The sequence below is a fragment of the Dendrobates tinctorius genome, unplaced genomic scaffold (assembly GCF_039654945.1).
Source record: "Dendrobates tinctorius isolate UK_male_01 unplaced genomic scaffold, ASM3965494v1 ptg000152l, whole genome shotgun sequence".
Classification (NCBI taxonomy): domain Eukaryota; kingdom Metazoa; phylum Chordata; class Amphibia; order Anura; family Dendrobatidae; genus Dendrobates; species Dendrobates tinctorius.
The window spans coordinates 6,062,232-6,086,753 of record NW_027361819.1 but is presented as its reverse complement, the minus strand read 5'-3'; the positions used below and the strand labels follow the sequence as shown (position 1 = coordinate 6,086,753).

General features: G+C 46.5%; 1 protein-coding gene across 3 annotated transcripts in view; it reads right to left on the bottom strand.

The window, feature by feature from the left end:
• LOC141050831 (interferon-induced very large GTPase 1-like) overlaps positions 1–24,522 on the bottom strand; it is a 178,833-nt gene that overhangs the window by 10,226 nt on the left and 144,085 nt on the right. For all 3 annotated transcript variants that reach the window (XM_073547506.1, XM_073547505.1, XM_073547507.1), the window contains 3 exons: positions 20,695–20,728; positions 20,569–20,615; positions 19,151–19,226 (listed from right to left, as the gene is read on the bottom strand). In XM_073547506.1, the coding sequence (XP_073403607.1) occupies positions 19,151–19,226; positions 20,569–20,615; positions 20,695–20,728 (157 nt within the window). The remainder of the gene's footprint in view (positions 1–19,150; positions 19,227–20,568; positions 20,616–20,694; positions 20,729–24,522) is intronic.

Sequence of the window (24,522 nt, the reverse complement as noted above, 5' to 3'; positions counted from 1 at the left end):
CGGAGGTTCCCTGATGTTTTGGGGTTGCTTTGCTGCCTCTGGCACTGGACTGCTTGACCGTGTGCATGGCATTATGAAGTCTGAAGACTACCAACAAATTTTGCAGCATAATGTAGGGCCCAGTGTGAGAAAGCTGGGTCTCCCTCAGAGGTCATGGGTCTTACAGCAGGACAATGACCCAAAACACACTTCAAAAAGCACTAGAAAATGGTTTAAGAGAAAGCACTGGAGACTTCTAAGGTGGCCAGCAATGAGTCCAGACCTGAATCCCATAGAACACCTGTGGAGAGATCTAAAAATGGCAGTTTGGAGAAGGCACCCTTCTAATCTCAGGGACCTGGAGCAGTTTGCCAAAGAAGAATGGTCTAAAATTCCAGCAGAGCATTGTGAGAAACTCATTGATGGTTACCGGAAGCGGTTGGTCGCAGTTATTTTGGCTAAAGGTTGTGCAACCAAGTATTAGGCTGGGGGTGCCAATACTTTTGTCTGGCCCATTCTTGGAGTGTTGTGTGAAATGATCAATGTTTTGCTTTTTGCTTCATTCTCTTTTGCGTTTTTTCATTTAAGACAAATTAAATGAAGATAATAATACCAAAGAATTTGTGATTGCAATCATTTTCAGGAAGAAACTGAGTATTATCTGACAAAATTGCAGGGGTGTCAATACTTTTGGCCACAACTGTATATATACTATGCGCTAGTAGGGGGTGGACTGACCTATGGACCTGTCTGATAAAGAGGGAAATGTAAAGAAGATGATGTATACAATGCTTTATTCTGACTTGTATGTATATGTGTGGGACAACAGCTAGAATTGGGAAAAGACAGTGCAGTACTGGTTTTGACCACAAGATGGAGACAGAGAGTAGTGAGAAAAGGACTCAACAGCAGCTTTAGGCTGGGGAACTGCAAAGTCATGGTGGGCGGAGTTACGGGACTGGGAAGAGGGGGGTGGCCCTGAGAGGACAGCTGCAGGACAGGACGGCAGTGACTAACGGAGGTCTGGGGTACAGGATGGCTGAACACTGAAGAGTGAGTAAGTGTTACAGCAGGCAGACCTGGACGGGGAAGCGCTGTGGCCATGGGCCTAACGACCTAACGGCATCCACAGTGCAGGAACCTAGGGGTCTTCGCTAGACAGGAGGAGAAGGAAGGTGACAAGTACCCAGGCCAGGGAGCAGAAGCTGTTGTGTCTGCTGTGGATGTCAAGAGGACAGCTAATAAAGTTTGGACCCGATTGAAAGGATTTCTGCGTCTGTCTCCTGTCTGTTCCGCAGCCGAAAAGGACCACCCGCAGTCGGCCCATGTACTACACGTTCACTGTAAGTTTCCCAATTACCGGCCTAGTAGGGAAAACAGCCACGGCCATCACTGGTCAGTCAATGGTGTAATTGTTCTGAAGACTGGAGGCAGCAGAGTTGAGTTTCCTGACAAACTGGCAGCAAGTGGTAGATCACAGAGCATTTGTGATCTAGGGTGAGCAATCATCCCTTTCACTAAAAACTTGCATGATCCCTGCGAGATTTCTGTGCAGTTTTGAGGATCAGACACAGTGTTTATTTATACCTGGGACAATACTGTGCATGTAGCAATTGCACCCTTCACCTCTCTCGTTTTTCTGTGCTATCTTTTATTTAGAGAATGACTGCTAAGATTGAAGTTGCTTATAAGAAGAACAAAAAAGCTATGCTGATCAGTTTGTGTGAGGAGCAGGTCTCGATTGGTCAGACAGAACAAAAGAAATGTTTATCTGTGTCTTGGTTGAGGATAATGCAAGGCACCAACACGATATGGCACCAGAGTATGGGACCATTGGAGCTCCATGATGCCCAGTTGTGGATCCGGCTCCAGAACTGTCTGATTCAGAAGGGGACATCAGCAGCCATAGCTTTCAGATTGTAATGGACTCTTGCTTGCCACTCATTCTGCAACAACTGACCCTCAAATGTGGATGCAGCTTGTGCTACAAGAATGCAGAGCGGAGAGTGAGTTCGCAGAGTGGCATGCCAAGGCCTAGCGGGAGGTTGCAGTGCAATAGGCCAAGCGAGAGTTTGCTGAACAACAAGCCAAGCAAGAGGTGTGAAAGTGACAGGCTAACAGACGCCACCAGCTGGAGTTGGCCTGACTCCAGAAGGATCAATCTACCAAACTGAACAGTGATTCCAGTAATGTCAACACCTTTAAACCCGATCTCGAGTCTTTTCCTGTCATGGACAAGGACATGAATCTGATCAAATTTTTTGAGGGGGTTTGAAAAGGCATGTAGACAGTACCAGTTGCCTGATGACCAGTGGGCTAAATACTCAACCCCAGGGCTACTAGGCAAAGCTCTTTAGGTGTTTGCCACTCTCCCTTGAAAACAAGACAGAAACTATGAGGCCATCAAATAAGCCCTGATAAGGAAAAATCAGCTGACTTCTGAAGTGTACTGAAAAAAGTTCTGGACTCTCCATCGTGGACCTCAAGACAGCTGCAGTGATGTGGTGGATGGGTTCAGAACCAGCTTTGAGCAGTGAGTCCAGTTATCACCTTCGAAGAGTTGAAGGACCTGATGGTGAAAGTCCAATTTCTTCATCTTTGCCCTGTGGAGGTGGGACAATTTGTGATTAACTGGGAGCCAAAAGGAGGCTGCCACGGCCCCACAGATCGCAGAAACCTATGAGTCTAACCGTGCACCTGAGGTGCGGAAGTCAGCCGTTGCTAGCTGCAGAGGGAGTAAGCTGTCAAACAATGCCCCTGCTAGCCTGTCCTTGTGCAGGGGAATTGGTTTTCCTCTGGAAAATTCTTATAAGAAACATGACAACAATATCTCCCGATTGGGACCTTCAGTGGCAAAGATATCCTGAAAGTTGGGTATCTCATAGTCTTCTAAAGACCTAGCATATCTCACGACTAATATGAGCTCACCAATGGGAGGTATGTGGGCGCAACCTTGATCTAATAAAAACAAGAGTTTGGGGTTTTGTCATTTGTCAGTTCTGGAAGACAGAGAACTCTGGTTCTATCTGTTGTTTTATGGAGTGCTTAAAAGAACTAAGCCCTGAGCCATTTCCATGACACAGGTTCAGTACTTTTCTTTTGTTACCCCTTTTATCTGATGTCATTGTAAATACTGTATTGCTTTTGTTTCCATTTCATAACATGTTTGTATTTTTTTTTTATAAACACTGCCTACTTTTCCAGATGAAATATATAAAATTTTATAGCTCCGTTCCTCTTGCTCTGTAAATTGCATACACATCTGCATAGGAGCTTATAGTCGATTTATATTGAGGATAATCTGCAGTTGTTTCTTTTTTATTTCGATTAGTTGGAAGAAAAATATCATTAAAAAAGTGTACATAACGCAGTGGCACTTCTAGAGGGAGCATGCATGGCATTTGACCTGAGCGTAGCTAGCAGGGGGTGCTGTTGAGCTGCCTAATGCTGCAGTTATAGGCGTCTCCCAGGCAGTGGCACTCTGCTAACCTCAGAGTAAGAAACTGATGTTTCTCGGAGTCACTCGTCAAGCTGACATTCGGCCAAGTGAAGATGTAAGCGGGTACAAGGGAGGGCAACAAAAATTAATAAAGGGGATGGGGGAACTACAATACCCAGAGAGATTAGCAAAATTAGGATTATTTAGTCTAGAAAAAAGACGACTGAGGGGCGATCTAATAACCATTTATAAATATATAAGGGGACAATACAAATATCTCTCCGAGGATCTGTTCATACCAAGGAAGGTGACGGTCACAAGGGGGCATTCTCTGCGTCTGGAGGAGAGAAGGTTTCTCCACCAACATAGAAGAAGATTCTTTACTGTTAGGGCAGTGAGAATCTGGAATTCCCTGCCTGAGGAGGTGGTGATGGCGAACTCAGTCGAGAGGTTCAAGAGAGGCCTGGATGTCTTCCTGGAGCGTAACAATATTGTATCTTACAGTGATTGTTAGGTTCTTTAGAAGGACGGAGATCTGGGGATTTATTCTGACGGAATATAGGCTGAACTGGATGGAGAAATGGCTTTTTCTCAGCCTTGCTAACTATGTTACTATGCTACTATGTTAGTATGTTAAAAAGTGTAAGTAGGCAGTATGGGGAGGATGGGGAATTGTGAAGAAGGAATATTGGGAGGGGGATGTGTGAGTAGGCAGTATAAGAAGAGGAAAGATGGGGAGTGTGAGGAGACAGTATAGGGAGGAAATAAATGTGTGAGAAGACAGTATAGGGAGAATAAAATGTGTAAGGAGGCAGTATAGGGAAGGGAAATATATGAAATATATTAGGGGGAAGTATGGGGAAATGTGTGAGGAGACAGCATAGGGGAATTGTGTGAGGAGATAGTATGAAGTTGAGGGGATTTGTGAGGCAACAGTACGGGATGGGATGGTAAAGTGTAAGGAAACAGTATTGGGAATGTAAATGTGTGAGAAGACTGTACAGGTGAGCAGGGTAATGTGTGAGGGGAAAGTATGGGGAGAAATGTGCGAGGGGACATTATGGAGGGAGAAATGTGTGATGAGGCACAACATAGAGACTATGTAGTGAGAGGGGCAGCATAGGGGGACAGTGTGGGGAATAAAATGTGTGAGGAAACAGTATGGGGATAAAAGTGTAAGGGGACAGTATTGATGGGAATAGTATGAGGATAGTGTGGTGGGGTAGTATAGAGAGGGAGCAGTGTGATAGCACCATGTGAGGGCACAGTATGGAGGGGACAGTATGCAGAGGTGGAAGGAGTATGAGTAGGGGCACAGTATAGAGACTGTCTTGTGGGTGGGCAATATAGATAGAAGCAGCATAGGGGTTAGTGCAAGGGCACAGTATGGAGAGTGGGTCATAAAGGGGGAACACAGTCTGAGAAGAGAGTGTGAAGATGGAGTCCAGTATGGAAAGAAGAAGACCGTGTGAAGGCTATGTACAGGGAGCACAGTGAGAGACAATTATTATTAATGTAGGGCAGATATCTTTATTCAGTCATTATAATGACTTATTTTTAAACACACTGAATCAGGATGTGCTGCAGAAGACAAGAGAATAGGGAAGTGTGCAAAGACGAATTGTGGATGTGAAAAAACACCATAGTGTTTGGACAAGATGGAGAAGAAAAGAAAGCTAAAAAGTGCAAATCAGAGAAGAGGTCACTTATAAGGTACCTGGATGTAAAAGTTTATTTGTGATCCTGACTTCATCTCATTAGTTCTATGGTTCCTGTATGGTCTGCCGTCTGATGACTCATAACAACTGCCAGTAGCTCATTACAGACATACTGGGAATCATAGGTTCGTACAATACAATAGTATATGGTGCTGACCTGACATTACATTTGATCACTGCACTAAGCTTGGAACTGTACTCATGTACTTATGGTGGTCCTGGAGTTGTATTCATGTACTGATAGTGGTTCTAGTAATGATTATGTTTATGTATTCCTGTACTGATGGTGGCTATTCTGATGTATTCCTGTACTAATTTTTGTTCTGTGGTTGTATTAATTTACTGATGGTGGTTCTAGTGACGTTTTCACATGCTGATGGTGGTTCTAGTGATGAATTCACATGAAATTGGTAGTTCTGGTGATAGATCCCTATACTGATGGCAGTTCTGTTGATGTATTCTTGTAGTAATGGTGGTCTGGTGATATATTTATACAATTATGGTGTTGTACTTATGTACAGATTGATGGCTCTGGCTATGGTTGTTCTAGTGATGTATTCATGTACTGATGATGGGTTCTGGGGGTTCTGGTTATGCATTCCTGTATTTATGGATGTTCTGATAATGTATTCCTATACTAATGGTAGGTCTTGTGATGTACTCTGGTGTTAATTGGTGGTTCTGGTGATGCATCCCTGTACTGATAATGGTTATGGTAATGTAATTCAGTACTGCTGGTGGTTCTAGTTATGTATTTTTGTACTGCTGGTGGTTCTGGTAGTATAGTTCTGTATTGTTGGTAGTTCTGGTGATGCATTCCAGTAATGTTATTTGTTCTGATCCTGTACACATGTAACAAATCGTAGCTTGTCAGATAGCATGATACATGTATTTATTAACCCCTTCATGACCCAGCCTATTTTGACCTTAATGACCTGGCCATTTTTTGCAATTCTGACCAGTGTCCCTTTATGAGGTAATAACTCTGGAACACTTCAACGCATCCTAGCGATTCTGAGATTTTTTTTTGTGACATATTGGGCTTCATGTTAGTGGCAAATTTAGTTAAATAATTTTTGTGTTTATTTGTGAAAAAATCAGAAATTTGGTGAAAATTTTGAAAATTTCGCAATTTTTAAATTTTGAATTTTTATTCTGTTAAACTAGAGAGTTATGTGACACAAAATAGTTACTAAATAACATTTCCCACATGTCTACTTTACATCAGCACAATTTTGTAAACAAATTTTTTTTTTGTTAGGACGTTATAAGGGTTAAAAGTTGACCAGCGATTTCTCATTTTTACAACAAAATTTATAAAACCATTTTTTTTAGGGACCACCTCACATTTGAAGTCACTTTGAGGGGTCTATATCGCAGAAAATACCCAAAAGTGACACCATTCTAAAAAATACACCCCTCAAGCTACTCAAAACTACATTCTAGAAGATTATTAACCCTTCAGGTGCTTCACAGGAACTAAAGCAACGAGAAAGGAAAAAATGGACATTTTAATTTTTCCAACACAAATTTTCTTTTAGCATCATTTTTTCATTTTCACATGGGTAACAGGATAAAATGGATCCTAAAATTTGTTGGGTAATTTCTCCTGAGTACACCGATACCTCATATGTGGTCATAAACCACTGTTTGGGCGCACGGCAGGGCTCAGAAGGGAAGGAGCACAATTTGACTTTTTGAATGGAAAATATGCTGGAATATTTAGCGCTTGCCATGTCGCGCTTGGAGAGCCACTGTGCGCCTAAACACTGGAGCTTCCCCACAAGTGACCCCATTTTGGAAACTAGACCCCCCAAGGAACTTATCTAGATGCATAGTGATCACTTTGAACCCCCAGGTGCTTCACAAATTGATCCGTAAAATAAAAAAAGTACTTTTTTTTCACAAAAATTATCTTTTAGCCTCAGTTTTTTTATTTTCACATGGACAACAGGATAAAATGGATCCTACAATTTGTTGGGCAATTTCTCCTGAGCACACCAATACCTCATATTTGGTCATAAACCACTGTTTGGGCGCACGGCAGGGCCCGGAAGGGAAGGAGCGCCATTTAAATTTTTGAATGAAAAATTAGCTCCAATCGTTATCGGACACCATGTCACGTTTGGAGAGCCCCTGTGTGCCTAAACAGTGAAAAGCCCCTACAAGTGACCCCATTTTGGAAACTAGACCCCTTAAGGAACTTATCTAGATGTGTAGTGAGCACTTTGAACCCCCAAGTGCTTCACAAAAGTTTATAACGTAGAGCAGTGAAAATAAAAAATCATTTTTTTTCCTCAAAAATGATTTTTTTAGCATGCTATTTTTTATTTTCACATGGCTAACAGGAGAAATTAGACCACAAAAGTTGTTGTCCAGTTTGTCCCGAGTACGCTGGTACACCATATGTGGGGGGAACCACTGTTTGGGCGCACGGCAGGGCTCAGAAGGGAAGGAGCGCCATTTGACTTTTTGAAATGAAAATTAGCTCCAATCATTAGCGGACACCATGTCGTGTTTGGAGATCCCCTGTGTGCCTAAAGTTTGAAGTTTCCCCACAAATGACCCCATTTTGGAAACTAGACCCCCTAAGGAACTTACCTAGATGCATAGTGAGCACTTTGAACCCCCAGGTGCTTCACAGAAGTTTATAACGCAGAGCCGTGAAAATATAAAAAAAATTTTTTTCCTAAAAAAAATATTTTTTAGTCCGCAATTTTTTATTTTCACAAGGGTAACAGGAGAAATTGGACCCCAAAAGTTGTTGTACAGTTTGTCCTGAGTACGCTGGTACCCCATATGTGGGGGGAACCACTGTTTGGGCACACATCGGGGCTCGGAAGGGAAGTAGTGATATTTTGAAATGCTGACTTTGATGGCATGGTCTGCGGGCATCATGTTACATTTGCAGAGCCCCTGTGTGCCTAAACAGCAGAAACCCCCCACACGTGACCTCATTTTGGAAACTAGACCCCCCAAGGAACTTATCTAGATGTGTGGTGAGCACCTTGAACCCCCAAGTGCTTCACAGAAGTTTATAACGCAGAGCTGTGAAAATAAAAAATCATTTTTTTTCCTAAAAAAAAATGATTTTTAGCCCGCAATTTTTTTTCACAAGGGTAACAGGAAAAATTGGACCCCAAAAGTTGTTGTCCAATTTGTCCTGAGTACGCTGATACCCCATATGTGGGGGATGACTGTGATGTACAATGTCTGTGAGGTATGGGGTTTTGTCTACAAAATATGATGTTTTCTGTTGTAACTTTCCAGAAAAATCCAGCCCTCTATGCCAATGCAGGCTGTCAGCTCATGCAGCACCTTCCCCCCTCCTCTTTTCGCCCATGGCTCACTCACACACTGACCAGTGCCCCCCTGCCTGGGCTAGCTCTGAAACCTTAAACCATCTTCCTCACACCATTTGGCTTCTCTCAGCTGAAAGAGAAAAAAAGTGCGGGAACTAAACTCTTTGTTTGAAACCAGGAGTTTGAATAAAACAATAAGGGATTGTCCCGCGAAAACCATACCCAGCAGAAATATAAAAATCATATTTCTGCGATCCGAGCAGACCCAGCTTCGCTGTGGTGCCTGTTGCAAAACTCTCGGATGTCCAGAACCTGAGATATGATTTGCGCCCAAATGGACGGTCATATCGCATAGATGTTTGATGTTTTCTTGATGGGCTCATTACGCTGGGAAACATGATACCACTGATGAGTCCATACCAGCTTCTCCCATAAAGTTATAGCTAATCTAAGTTTTGTAGCCAAAACATAACTTGGATAAGAGAGGTGGGATCAACCCAGAATGCACCTCTCCGTGATGTCACATAGGAAAGTCTATAAGGCATTCCCTGGGCAAACCAGCTCAGAACAGCTGCAGAGTCCGTGCTGACAAGAACTCCAGATGAATGGAGACGTGTGGCTCCTCCTCCCTTAAAGCCGCATGGTCTGCCTAAGGAACAATATGGAACTGTGAGTGTAATCTCTTTGTTTTCTCCACTTTTATTTTATACCTGTACTGTACATATTTTATGTCTCAATTTTATAGCAACTTTTATCTGTAATCACTGTCCTCTTTCGGAAAATAAATGAAATTATTTAGATCTGTCTCCATGCTCTAAGAATCGAACTATACGCCTTTGATAGATAATCGCTACTAATTCAAGGGGTTTGCCACGGACCCTCTTAATTTAACACTGTGAATTAAGTAACCGTGACTGGTGGCAGCGCGTTGTGTACGGCTATTACGGCTTGCTGGCAGTCTAGAAGGGTCTTATATTGCTGAGTAAGGGGCTTCAGCCACAGCATTGATAATTCCCTTACTGCAGCAGCCTAATTGCCGGTTCACAACAGGCAGCCCGTCCGGCGACTAATTATCCTAGGTGCAGTTCCCTGACTGACCTGAGGGTAAGGGGGGCGCCGGAGAGCTGCGAGTTCCAAAGTGGAACTGAGAAAGTGGGATATACACAAATCCCCGCAGTACCTGGAAGATTGATAGCAGTGGTGGGGCATCCAAATTAAACTCCCCCTGCGGCAAATTGTAGAGCGAGATTAGCTTGCTGGATATTTTTGTCACATGGTGCCAGTGGTGGGATAACTAAGATAAGTCCCACTGCGCCTGTGATAGCCGTGTGCCGGCATTGTGTCACGTCCCTCCGTCCGCTGATACACCGGTGTCAGTGGTGGGATCGTGACATAGTGGTGACACAGGGTCCGCTGTCCGTCGCGTTTTGGTGGCAGCGGGACCCCCGTTAGTCGTCGCCCGTAAGTGGACGAACGGCCGTGGGCTGTTCGTCACATATTGGTGGCAGAGCGGTGGGATAATCCTAGAGCATTAGTGATTTGGTTTGAGCAATCATTCCTCTCACTAAAGACCTGCATGGTTCCTGCGGGAATCCTGCATCATAGGTTTTGGAGAACAGACTCAGTGGTTACTAGTCCTGAGACATTAGTGTGTACTTGCAAGTATCCCCCTCCCGTTTCTTCGTTTTTCTTTTTCTATCTTTTATTTGGCAACCATGGCGGCGATGACAGTGGAGTGGTATCAGAAGCAGAAAAAGGACACCCTTGCTGGGTTATGCACGTACCGAGGCATAGACGCCGCAGGAGGAACCAAAGATCAAATGATCGCGGCTCTAGTGCAGCTGGACAACGACCAGAATCCAGCGAGCGCAGAAGTTGGCCCAAGTTGCCATGGGGCTGCAGCAGAGGCTCCACACCTGAGCGCTGGCCCCACATTCAACCAGAACGGGGTGGACCCCTATCTGCAAATGGCCTTGGACGAACTCCCCGCCGAAGACAGGGATGGGCGGGTGAGGCTGATCCAGCAATATCGGCAGGAGGCCCAAGCCGAACGTGAGCGCCAAGCTGAAGCTCAGAGGGCCCATGAGCTGGAGATGCTCCAGCGGGGGTGGAATGCCCCCACAGCCCGAAGCCGTGAGCCCAGCAGCGTCCAGACTCCTAAACCCCGGCCAGAGCATTTTCCCGTAATGGAAAAGGATGGGGACTTGGACACGTTTCTGCGAGCCTTTGAGAAAGCCTGCAGACAGTACCGACTGCCCGAAGACCAATGGGCCAGGTACTTGACCCCAGGGCTAAAGGGCAAAGCTCTGGAGGCGTTTGCTTCTCTTCCGCAAGCGCATGATGATGACTATGACGCCATAAAGCAGGCGCTGATCGCCAAATACCGTCTGACACCTGAGGTATACCGAAAGAAGTTCCGACACCTCCAACGTGGCCCACACGATAGCTACAGTGATGTGGTGCAAGGACTCAGGACCCACTTTGACCAGTGGATCCATGGACTGTCCGTTGAAACCTTTGAGCAGCTACGGGACCTGATGATCAAAGACCAGTTCCTGCATCTCTGCCCAGCTGAGGTCCGACAGTTCATCCTGGACAGCGAACCAACGAACGCGGACAAAGCGGCGCAGATCGCCGACAACCACGAGGCCAACCGGAAGCCCGAGACGCGGAGGCCAGTCGCCACCAGCTGGAAAGGGGGTAAGCCAGCAACCAACCCCAATGCCCCAGCTAGCCGTCCCTCCGGAGGCCCTGTCCCTGTTGCCAACAACAGGCCGGCTACTGACAGTCGCCTGTGTCACCACTGCAAGCGGCCTGGTCACTTCTCTTACACCTGTCCGGATAGGCCGAAGAACCCCCCAGCCAAGGCCCCCGGGCCCAACGCCTCTGTTCTTTTGGTGGGAGGTGTGGTTGGGAGGGCTGACGACAACGTTCAACCTGTTCAGGTGGGGGCCCGTCTTGCTACAGGCCTCAAGGACACCGGGGCTGAACGAACCCTCATCCGTCCTGGACTGGCGGCCCCTGAAGAGTTTGTTGAGGGGAAAACCCTGACTGTCACCGGGATTGGAGGCACCCGTTGTCCCTTGCCAGTGGCACGAGTTTTTCTTGACTGGGGTGCCGGGAGCGGGTTGAGGGAGGTGGGAGTGTCTGAAAATTTGCCCACTGATGTTTTATTGGGGACGGACTTGGGGAGGATGGTTGCATACTATGTCCCTGACACCCTTCCCCAAACTGATAATAAGGGTAACGTTAACCCTGATGATGTTGATGATGGGAAACTGAATGTGTTACCTGCTCATGCCTTGATGAGTAATGATGCAACTAACAACCATTCTTTCCCCAGGTACGATGCTGATGCTGATGTGAATGTACCAAAGCAAACTGATAACCATTCTTTTCCTAGGAATGTTGATGTATCTGTGCCGACTGAACCCGTTAACCCTTTCTTTGAAGCGGTAGATGTGTCCACAGGTACCGAAGTGCTCAGCCCCGTCACTCTGCGGAGTGAGACGGCTGAGGAACCCCTGGCAGGAGCAAGCAACGGTGCTCAAGGAAATGGGGAGGTGCATGGGGACCATGAGGAAGGTAATGCCATGCAGCTGACCAGTGCCACCGAGGAAGGTAACTGGCCCATAAGTAGCACTGCTCCTGAAGTGTTGGGGGTGGATGGGGAGGTAGAGCCCAGGGCAGCACCAGCTGGTGGGTCTGCAGAAATCCCCAGGGAGACAGCATACATAGCAGCTGTCACACGCAGTCAGAGTGCCCAGATCGCAGGTAACGCACTGTCTTCTGGACCCTCTGCTGCTACAGGAGAGACTGAACCAGAGGTGAACCCAGAGCCGGTTCCAGAGGGTCCCAGTAAAGAGGGGACCCTGACGTCACTTCTGGCAGCCTCCAGCATGGAGTTCCAGGCTGCTCTGCACTCAGATGCCAGCCTGGAGAAATTGAGAGGTCTCGCCGAGACGCCCACCTCCAAGTCTGATAAGGAGAGGGTGTTCTGGGAACGAGGAAGGTTGTACCGGGAGACAGTACCCGGAGATCCTAAAAAGGAGTGGTTGAGGGAAAGACAGCTGGTCGTCCCCTATCAGTTCAGAACTGAGTTGTTGCGGATTGCCCATGAGATTCCACTCGCTGGACACTTGGGGATCAGCAAAACAAAGGCACGGCTGTCTCAACACTTCTATTGGCCCAAGATGGGGACAGATGTAACACACTACTGCCGCTCCTGTGCCACCTGTCAAAAAGTGGGTAAGGCGGGGCCTGCTCTTAAGGCTCCCCTTATTCCTTTGCCGGTGATAGAGGAGCCTTTCCAGAGAATCGCGGTGGACATTGTAGGACCGCTGTCCGTCCCCAGCAGCTCCGGAAAGCGATACATTCTCACCGTGGTAGACTACGCTACCCGGTACCCAGAGGCAGTAGCTCTGTCTTCAACCAGGGCAGAAAAGGTGGCTGACGCACTGGTGACCATCTTTTCGAGAGTAGGATTTCCCAGGGAGATGCTTACCGATCAAGGGCCCCAATTCATGTCTCGCCTAATGGAGGCTCTCTGTGAGAAAATGCAGGTGACGCAGCTGGTATCGAGTCCGTATCACCCACAGACTAATGGTTTGTGTGAACGTTTCAACGGTACCCTCAAACAGATGCTCCGCATACTGGTTGAGACCCAAGGGCGCGACTGGGAGCGGTACCTCCCACACCTGCTGTTCGCTTACAGAGAAGTTCCGCAGGCCTCGACCGGGTTCTCCCCCTTCGAGCTCCTGTATGGCAGGCGAGTCCGGGGACCCCTTGGGTTGATAAGAGAATCCTGGGAAGATGAGCCAAACCCCACAGAAGTGTCCATCGTGGATTATGTCATGCGCTTCCGTGACAAGATGCAGACCTTGACGCAGTTGGTGCATGACAACATGACGCAGGCTCAGGCTGACCAGAAGCACTGGTACGACCAGAACGCCCGGGAGCGGACCTACCAGGTGGGTCAAAAGGTGTGGGTGTTGGTCCCGGTACCAACGGATAAGCTTCAGGCAGCCTGGGAAGGCCCGTACGTCGTCCACCAACAGCTCAACCCGGTCACCTACGTGGTCACGCTTGACCATGCTCGGGGTAGGCGCAAGGCCTTTCACGTCAACATGCTGAAGGCGCACTATGAACGTGAAGCTTGCGTCCTACCGGTCTGCAATCTGCCAGAGGATGGGGAGGAAGATTCCCTCCTGGACATGCTGGCCCAGGCCAAGGCCAATGGGTCCATTGAGGACATGGAGATAAGTGGTTCGCTCACCGTGTCCCAGCGGTTGCAGTTGATGGCCACCCTGGAACTCTTCCGGCCCGTGTTCACCAACCGTCCTGGGAGGACGGAGTTAGCGGTTCATGAGGTGGACACCGGGAATCATGCCCCATTACGGCGAACACCTTATCGGATCTCTGAAACGGTGCAACAAGTCATGCGCCAAGAGGTCGATGAGATGTTAAGGCTGGGAGTGATTCGACGGTCAAAAGGTGCGTGGGCTTCACCTGTAGTCCTCGTGCCTAAAAAGGATCGAACCACCCGGTTCTGCGTGGACTACAGGGGGCTCAACGCCATCACAACCTCTGATGCCCACCCGATGCCGCGCATCGAGGATCTGCTCGAGCGGTTGACAAACGCCAACTACATATCCATCATGGATTTGAGTCGGGGATACTGGCAGATTCCCCTGAGCCCTGAGGCGCAGGAGAAATCCGCCTTTATCACCCCCTTTGGACTGTACGAGTCCACGGTCATGCCCTTCGGCATGAAGAATGCCCCTGCCACTTTCCAGCGGATGGTCAACCACCTGCTTCGGGGACTGGAGGAGTACGCAGTGGCGTACTTAGACGATATTGCCGTCTTCAGTTCCACCTGGGAGGAACACCTTCAGCACCTCCAGGAGGTGCTCAAGCGTCTTCACCAGGCAGGCCTGACCATCAAGCCGGGGAAGTGCCAGATAGGCATGCGCAAGGTCCACTACCTGGGGCACCGGGTAGGCGGGGGTTCCATGAGTCCGGAGCCAGAAAAAGTGGACGCAATCGTGTCCTGGCCCACCCCCAGGACCAAGAAACAGGTGAAGTCCTTCTTGGGCACTGCAGGGTACTATAGGCGGCTCGTACAGGACTATAGCGCCCTTGCCAAACCCTTGACTGACCTCACCAAGCAGAGGCTACCCCAAACAGTCAACTGGACAGATGACTGTGAGGCGGCTTTCCAAGCTTTGAAAGCAGCCCTGTGCAACTCTCCAGTGTTGAGAGCAGTCGACAGCAGTCGCCCGTTTCTGGTACAGACCGACGCCAGCGAGTTTGGCCTCGGTGCTGTGCTTAGCCAGGTCGACTCGGGGAACCAAGAGCACCCCGTGTTGTACCTGAGCCGGAAACTTCTGCCGAGGGAAGTGGCATACTCGACCATCGAGAAGGAGTGTCTGGCCATGGTGTGGGCACTGCAACGTTTGCAGCCCTACCTGTACGGGCGCGCCTTCACGGTGGTAACCGACCACAACCCTCTGAGCTGGTTGCACACAGTGTCCGGAACTAATGGAAGATTGCTCCGCTGGAGCCTTGCCCTTCAACAGTACGATTTTACTGTAAAACACAGGAAGGGCAGCGAAAACGGCAATGCCGATGGGTTGTCCCGCCGGGGCGAACCCGCTGAGGTGCGCATGGCCGATTACCGAGAGGTAATGCCTCCTTAGTGCCCTCTTAAGGGGGGAGGTGTGATGTACAATGTCTGTGAGGTATGGGGTTTTGTCTACAAAATATGATGTTTTCTGTTGTAACTTTCCAGAAAAATCCAGCCCTCTATGCCAATGCAGGCTGTCAGCTCATGCAGCACCTTCCCCCCTCCTCTTTTCGCCCATGGCTCACTCACACACTGACCAGTGCCCCCCTGCCTGGGCTAGCTCTGAAACCTTAAACCATCTTCCTCACACCATTTGGCTTCTCTCAGCTGAAAGAGAAAAAAAGTGCGGGAACTAAACTCTTTGTTTGAAACCAGGAGTTTGAATAAAACAATAAGGGATTGTCCCGCGAAAACCATACCCAGCAGAAATATAAAAATCATATTTCTGCGATCCGAGCAGACCCAGCTTCGCTGTGGTGCCTGTTGCAAAACTCTCGGATGTCCAGAACCTGAGATATGATTTGCGCCCAAATGGACGGTCATATCGCATAGATGTTTGATGTTTTCTTGATGGGCTCATTACGCTGGGAAACATGATACCACTGATGAGTCCATACCAGCTTCTCCCATAAAGTTATAGCTAATCTAAGTTTTGTAGCCAAAACATAACTTGGATAAGAGAGGTGGGATCAACCCAGAATGCACCTCTCCGTGATGTCACATAGGAAAGTCTATAAGGCATTCCCTGGGCAAACCAGCTCAGAACAGCTGCAGAGTCCGTGCTGACAAGAACTCCAGATGAATGGAGACGTGTGGCTCCTCCTCCCTTAAAGCCGCATGGTCTGCCTAAGGAACAATATGGAACTGTGAGTGTAATCTCTTTGTTTTCTCCACTTTTATTTTATACCTGTACTGTACATATTTTATGTCTCAATTTTATAGCAACTTTTATCTGTAATCACTGTCCTCTTTCGGAAAATAAATGAAATTATTTAGATCTGTTTCCATGCTCTAAGAATCGAACTATACGCCTTTGATAGATAATCGCTACTAATTCAAGGGGTTTGCCACGGACCCTCTTAATTTAACACTGTGAATTAAGTAACCGTGACTGGTGGCAGCGCGTTGTGTACGGCTATTACGGCTTGCTGGCAGTCTAGAAGGGTCTTATATTGCTGAGTAAGGGGCTTCAGCCACAGCATTGATAATTCCCTTACTGCAGAAGCCTAATTGCCGGTTCACAACAGGCAGCCCGTCCGGCGACTAATTATCCTAGGTGCAGTTCCCTGACTGACCTGAGGGTAAGGGGGGCGCCGGAGAGCTGCGAGTTCCAAAGTGGAACTGAGAAAGTGGGATATACACAAATCCCCGCAGTACCTGGAAGATTGATAGCAGTGGTGGGGCATCCAAATTAAACTCCCCCTGCGGCAAATTGTAGAGCGAGATTAGCTTGCTGGATATTTTTGTCACATGGTGCCAGTGGTGGGATAACTAAGATAAGTCCCACTGCGCCTGTGATAGCCGTGTGCCGGCATTGTGTCACGTCCCTCCGTCCGCTGATACACCGGTGTCAGTGGTGGGATCGTGACATAGTGGTGACACAGGGTCCGCTGTCCGTCGCGTTTTGGTGGCAGCGGGACCCCCGTTAGTCGTCGCCCGTAAGTGGACGAACGGCCGTGGGCTGTTCGTCACAATGACCACTGTATGGGCACACGTCATGGCTCGGAAGGGAAGTAGTGACATTTTGAAATGCTGACTTTGATGGAATGGTCTGTGGGCATCATGTTACATTTGCAGAGCCCTTGATGTACCTAAACTGTGGAAACGCCCCCCACAAGTGACCCCATTTTGGAAACTAGACCCCATAAGGAACTTGCCTAGATGTGTGGTGAGAACCTTGAACCCCCAAGTGCTTCACAGAAGATTATAATGCAGAGCCATGAAAATAAAAAATAATTTTTTTTCCTCCAATAATGATTTTTTAGCTCGCAATTTTTTATTTTCAAAAGGGTAACAGGACAAATTGGACCCCAAAAGTTGTTGTCCAGTTTGTCCTGAGTACGGTGGTACCCCATATGTGGGGGGGGGAACCATTGTTTTGGCACACGTCGGGGCTCGGAATGGAAGTAGTGACGTTTTGAAATGCAGACTTTGATGGAATAGTCTGCGTTCGTCATTACGTTTGCAGAGCCCCTGATGTGCCTAAATAGTGGAAACCCCCCACAAGTGACCCCATTCTGGAAACTAGACCCCCCAAGGAACTTATGTAGATGTGTTGTGAGCCCTTTGAACCCCCAAGTGCTTCACAGAAGTTTATAATGCAGAGACGTGAAAATGAAAAAATCATTTTTTTCCACAAAAATAATTTTTTAGCCCCCAATTTTTTATTTTCCCAAGGGTAACAGGAGAAATTAATCCCTAAAAGTTGTTGTGCAATTTTTCCTGAGTACGCTGATACCCCATATGTTGGGGTAAACCACTGTTTGGGCACACATCGGGGCTTGGAAAGGAGGGAGCACCGTTTGACTTTTTGAATGCAAAATTGGCTGTAATCAATGGTTGCACCATGTCGCGTTTGGAGACCCCCTGATGTGCCTAAACAGTGGAAACCCCTCAATTCTAACTCCAACCCTAACCCCAACACACCCCTAACCACAGCCCTAACCCCAACACATCCCTAAACCTAATCCCAACCCAAACCATAACCCTAACCCCAACACACCCCTAACCCTAATCCCAACCCTAACCATAACCCTAACCACAAGTCTAACCCTAATTCCAACCCTAACCCTGATTCCAACCCTAACCCTGATTCCAACCCTAACCCTAACCCTCCTTCCAACCCTAACCCTCTTTCCAACCCTAACCCTAACCCTAATGGAAAAATAAAAATATTTTCTTTATTTTATTAGTTGTGCCTACCTATGGGGGTGATAATCGGGGGGTTTGTTTACTTTTTATTTCATTTTGATCACTGTGAGAGTGATCAAAATGAAAGAATAGAATCTGCAGCTGGCAGATTCAGGCGGGCGCACTGCACATGCGCCCGCCATTTTCCAAGATGGCAGCGCCCATGAACCGGACCCGCCGGACACCGGGAGCGACAGGGGGCCTCAGAAGGTACCGGGCGGGTGAGAGGGGATCGGAAGCTGGCGGGGAGCGGAGGGAATGGGAGGGGGGGCAGATGATGACAGCGGCGGCAGATCGCCGCTGTCATTCAGTGTCGGGGGGGCGATCGCGGGGGGGGTCGGATCGGTGTCTCCAGCCATGTCCGATGCTACAGCAGCATCGGCCATGGCTGGATTGCAATATTTCATCAATTTTCATTGATGAAATAATACTATCGCTCTGACTGGCTGTTTCACTTTTAACAGCCAATCAGAGCGATCGTAGCCACGTGGGGGTGAAGCCATGCCCCCTGTGGTGAAATACAAAGCCCCCTGTATCTGCGGGTCAGGTGACCTTTCATTGACCCCGGTCACCCGACCCGCAGGGGGGCTTTGAAGTCATGACACAGAGTATGCGTCATGGGTCGGATTGGCACCGACTTTCATGACGCATACGCTGTGTCACAGGTCGGGAACCGGTTAAAGTATTGTGCCATCTGACAAGATAAGGGTTACTACACCTGTATTTATGTTAGGAGCATTATTTATAACATTACAAGCACTGTAGCATGCACTATCGTAACAGTGTGTAATATCGGGATTCGGTTCTGGGAGTCATCACATGATCATTCGTATGTGATTTTCACACATGCCAATGTGCTTCTTTTCCTACTTCTCTCAGTGAAACGGGGGCTGTAGTACTTCACTGATCATTGAGTAAATTATGAAAAGCAGCTCGATAGCACGTTACCCTAAATGTGCAAATTGCATATGAACGGTCACGTGAAGTCTACTCAAACCACTTAAGCTGTGTATAGGAGGGAGCACGAAATGGAATATTTGCTCCGGGTGCTGGAAATCCTAGATTCACCTCTGCATAATGTATAACTAGCAAAAAAGCCACAATACAATGACCATAAAGGCAGAGATAGAGAAACAAATCAAAACCCGATAAGATAATCATGGAGGTGTGTACTCACTAATGGCGTCCTCACTGTTTTGGAAGGTCTGATTTCTAGTGTTGACATTGCTCAGACGTAAGTGCATCTTCAGCTCCTAAAGAAATGGAGAAGTGGTCATCACCACAAATTCTGTTCCTGCGCTTACACTAGACCGGAATAACGTCTCACTGCTTAGCAACACTGTATATATGTAATGAAGGGGACATCCAGGTCTCGTCAATGCAGTGGATGTCATTGCTTTTGGATTTGAGTTTTTATTTTGTCTTTGATATAATGTAAAACTTCGGCTGACATTATTATCGGAAATCGGACATACTGTACACGATTGACATTTCCGATCAACGGTCGGTGACACCATACACAGTAGACTGTCAACCAAGCCTGTCAATATCAGCGAATTCTGCAGTGACTCTAACAGTGTGTGATACACACACTGTCAGGATTCCCCAGCATTGCCGGCAAGAACAGGTGGTCACGTGACCGTGAGCATGCAATGTGCATATATGCAATAACATGGCCTCTATATGTGCTCGGACTCACTCAATTCACTTGTATTGATGGAGGCTGAGCACATCTAGCCAAACGCGGCCAGAAGTAAGCAAATTAAGTACCTGTTGTCATGCAACTGCCGCTCTTACTGGCTCTTAATGTCTGAAAAAATAGTGACTTTTCTTAGCAAAAAAGTTCATGAGTTAATGAAAAATAAACAATTGCAAATGTAAAAAAAGCGGGGAGAGTTGGATCGGTTAGGCATAGCTTACCCAAGACATTAGCAGAGCATTTTGTAGGTCAGACATGGTTTACTTTCACACATTAATCTGCCCTTGAGTTGGTTATATATCGTTCAGTTTCAGACATTGGTCGGGCAATATTCACTTTCACACATCTCACTGATTTTATTAAGCAGCACTAATCCTAACATCCATGCTAATGTGAGGACACAAAAACATTATGGTTTAAACTTCAGAAAATCACAAAAACAACATTTCAGAGTTTCACATCCTGCTGTACCTGATTTTTTTTTTTTCACTAAAACACTGCAAAAACTGATGTCCAAGTTTTTTGCTGCATTTTTGCACTTACTCTTTGCTTTCTATGGGTGAAAAACGCTGCAAAAATGCTGTAAGAAGGGACACGCTGCATTTTTTAAAAAAGGCAGCAGTTTTCCAATTCTGTCAAGAAAACAAAAGCGTGTGTGGGAGATTTCTCAAATCTCATAGCTTTTGCTGGTTCTATAAAAAGCAGCTTTTCATTTGCATAAAAATGCAGGAAAAAACACATCGTGTGAAATAGTATAATTCTACCAGTCAATGAACAGTATAAAGTCCCACATCCCTAATAATAATCGTTACAGAGGGAGAATCTTCATCCACCTATATGCATCTCAGCAATGCAAACCCAGCAAAGTCCTGGAGGGTCAGCAGAATTTGCAATACCTTTTTGATTACTGGTAGGTCACAATCAATCGTAAATCTTTGTTTTCCTAAAAAAACAAAAAAAAAACATAAAAATGTTAAAGGATAAAATACATAGACTATCTAACTATATCGCACATCCCTTACCTTGTCTTGTACCACCATTATGAGTCTGATCAACCTACAAAACCATGAAAACACAGAAAACAATATATCAGTAGACAAGAGGTTAGTCATCAGTTTACCGAAACATCTCAAGCGCTCTTGGTTGTTTCTGGAATCCCACCTGTGGCTGGTGTTTGGATGCCGTTCTTATAAATCGTCAGCCAACACTTAGTCTCTGATTCTCATAAGTCCATTAACTAGGCCACCCCTTGTCCACTATTCCCATAGCCTTCAGAAGACTACCAGAGGTAACTACTCTGACTATACAACTCTGAATGCCATTTGAAAACCTAAGCTTAAAAAAATTAAAATGTCACTTGCTTTTTGCAATTTCTTAAAGAAATCTGTACCAAGTGTGAAGTCAAAAAGCTGCAATAACAAGAGAAAAAGGCTTCAAACCGCTGCAGGAAAAACTGTTTCAGATCCGAGAACCTTTTAAAAACACATGCATTTCAGACCTGGATTTCTTCTTAAACCACATAAGATTTTTCTGTCTCAGAAAAACTCCATATGAACATATCCTTAGAGCATTGAAAGCACTAAAACATAAGCACCCAGCACATTAACACAGGTGTCTGGGTGCACGTGTATTAGTGTGCAATATCTTCCTAAGTGTAATATCATCAAAGTGCACGGCAGTTAAACATGGCAGTTCGACAGGGCAGGAAACAGGTAAGCTATGCCAGATTTTCAAACAAACATGCTTCTTGTTCAAATGCACTGCATTATTTTCCATGTCTCTTTACTTCATCTATGTCCTATCTGCTGCTTTCTTTCACAGCTACTGACCTTTTACACTTTGTGCTCTCTCCACATCAGTCCCTCTCTCCTCCTCCCTTCCAAGATAAGCGATTAGGCTCTACTCTTCTGGAAAACTCCAAACAATCCACTACCACCATACAGCACATGAATCGTTCACACAAATCACAGAATCACTTGCTCTTTCTTTATGTTCTCCTTCTCCTAGCCACTAGTGACATATCTCATAACATGGACCCTCCTTCCACAAGTTTATATAATGCTCTTCCTGCTGCACATAGAAAACCTGCTACTCTTATTAATATTCAGTGTTCACCTTCTCCTATCTCTTTTAATTATGCTTTCTGGAATGCACGATCAGTTTGCAACAATTTCCCCTACATCCATGACTTTCTCCTTTCCAATTCCCTTAACTTTCTGGCTCTTTCTGAAATCTGGATCCACCAATTGGACACCACCACTGCTGCTCTCTCACATGGTAAGCTATAATTTTCATAAGGGCAGATGAGGTGGATATGCTGGTCTGTTCCTTTCACCACAATGTGCTTTTCAGGCTAGCCAACTTTGTTACTTTCCTTTGAGGTCCACACCATTAGATTTTTCAAACACTTCTCCCTGCAAGTGGCAAATGTGTATTGTACCCCAGGCAAAACCAACCAGTTAATGGATCACTTTGCCACTTACTGTAGATTCCACACTTCCTATCCTGTGATATTTCTACATTCATCATGGGGGACTTTAACAACCCCATTGATAATTCTCTATCTGCATTTGCAACTCATCTTCTTTCTCTAGCCTACTCTTTAGGCCTTTCACAACTATATATAGTCATCTTCGGCTCCCATCTCCTCCTTCACCCATCCTCCACTGGCCAAGCGTCAGTGGAGGATATCAGTTTTAGCAGAATACTTCATCTACTATAAGGGTATGCTTACAACTTATAACTCTGCCCTCCATCTGGCCAAACAAGCAACCTCACCGCCTTCATCACACCATTATCCAATAATCCAAAATGACTCTTCAAACCTTTCTATTCACTTCTCAGCCTAAAGTACATGCCCCCCTCCAAACGCAGAGCTTACAATCTGACCACTTACATCCAATAAAAAAATCAATCAGCTTTGTCAGGACATTTTCGCCCAGTCTCCTCAGAGCTTGGATCCCCTTCCCTCACATACACCAAGTTCAGTTTTCACTTTTGAACCTATCACAGAAGAGGACATTACCAGGCTCCTCGCTTCTTCTCGCCCTACAACCTGCACCATTGATCCCATTCACTCACATCTCCCTCAGTCTATCTCCCCAGTTGTCACTACCCACCTAACTAAAATATGCTGCTCAAAAAAATAAAGGGAACACTATAACATAGGATCCTATGTTATAGTGTTCCCTTGATTTTTTTGTGCAGTATATTTAACCTCTCTCTTTCTTATAGAATCTTTCCCTCCACATTTAAACACATCATCATAACCTATTTACTAAAAAAAAACATCCATGGACCAGAACTGTGCTGCCAACTAAAGACCTGTCTCTAATCTCACCTTCATCTCTTAAATCCTGGAACGCTTGGTCCCCTCCGGTCTAATCCGTTATCTCTCAGATAACTCTATACTTGATCCTCACAATCTGGTTTCTTCTCTTTACACTCTACTGAAACTGCCCTCACTAAAGTCTCTAAAGATCTACTAACAGCTAAATCTAATGGTCACTGCTCCTGCTGATTCTCCTGGATCTCTGTAGCATTCGACACTGTGGATCACCTGCCCCTCCTCACTATGTTTCACTCTATTGGTCTCAAAGAAACTGCTCTTTCTATGTTCTCTGGCGACCTCTCTGACCGCTCTTTCACTGTATTATTTGCAGGCTCATATACTACTCCTCTTCACCTTACTGTCAGAGTTCCTTAAGGCTTAAGGGCATGTCACACTAAGCGATATCGCTAGCAATATCGCTATAACTTGTGACGTTATAGCGATATTGCTAGCGATAACGCTGTGTGTGATACTTACCTACGACCGGCTCCCCCGCTGGTTATCGCTGACTGCGCGAGAACGTCCAGGACTGTTTCTCGTCGTCAGCTTCCTGCGGCGCTTCCTGTGGAGAGACGAGCGACGAGCGTGGAGCCGGGCGGGAGGACGTCAGGATCGCCTGGTGTGACAGGTAAGTAGCGACCCCCGTCCCCAGCGATGTCGCTGGTGAGATCTGCCTGTGTGGCAGCTCACTAGCGATCACTTAGCGATGTACCGGCGATCCTGACTGGGTCATATCGCTGGTCGGGATCGCTGGTACATAAGTGTGACAGTACCTTAAGTCTTAGGCCTCTCTCATTTCCCTATGTACTACCCCTTTTGGACAAGCAATCAGTAGATTCGGTTTTCAGTACCATTTCCATGCTGACACCCAATTAAACACATCATCCCCCGACATCACCCCTGCATTACTACAAAAGACCAGGGATTGTCTGTCCGCTGTCTCTAACATCATGTCCTCCCTTTATCTGAAGCGGAATCACTCCAAAACTGAGCTTCTCGTGTTTCCCCCTTCTACTAATCTACTTATACCTAATCTATCAATTTCCTTGGGTAGTTCAACAATATCTCCCAAGCAGCATGCTGGCTGACTTGATCATATTTATTTATATATGGCACAGAACTTTCCTTTATTCCCTATATCTAATCACTCGCTCATGCCACCTGCCTCTAAAAAAAATCTCCAGAATATGACCTTTTGAATGCAGCAGCCATGGTTGTACTTGTCCAGCTGCTACACTGATGCCTCCACCTTGTACCGGTAGTTACACTGGTTACCCATCCATCCGCTAGAGTACAATATAAACTTATCACTTTTACCCATAAAACGCTCCACAGTTCTGCACCTCCCTACATCTTTACCCTCATTTCTGTCTATCACGCCATCTGTGTTCTCCGTTCTGCAACTGATCTAAGACCAACATTCTCCATAGTCTCAGCCTCCCACTTCAGTCTCCAAAACTTCTCTAGTGCTGTACCAGTTTTCTGGAATTCAGAACCCCGGAAGATTTGATTAATACCT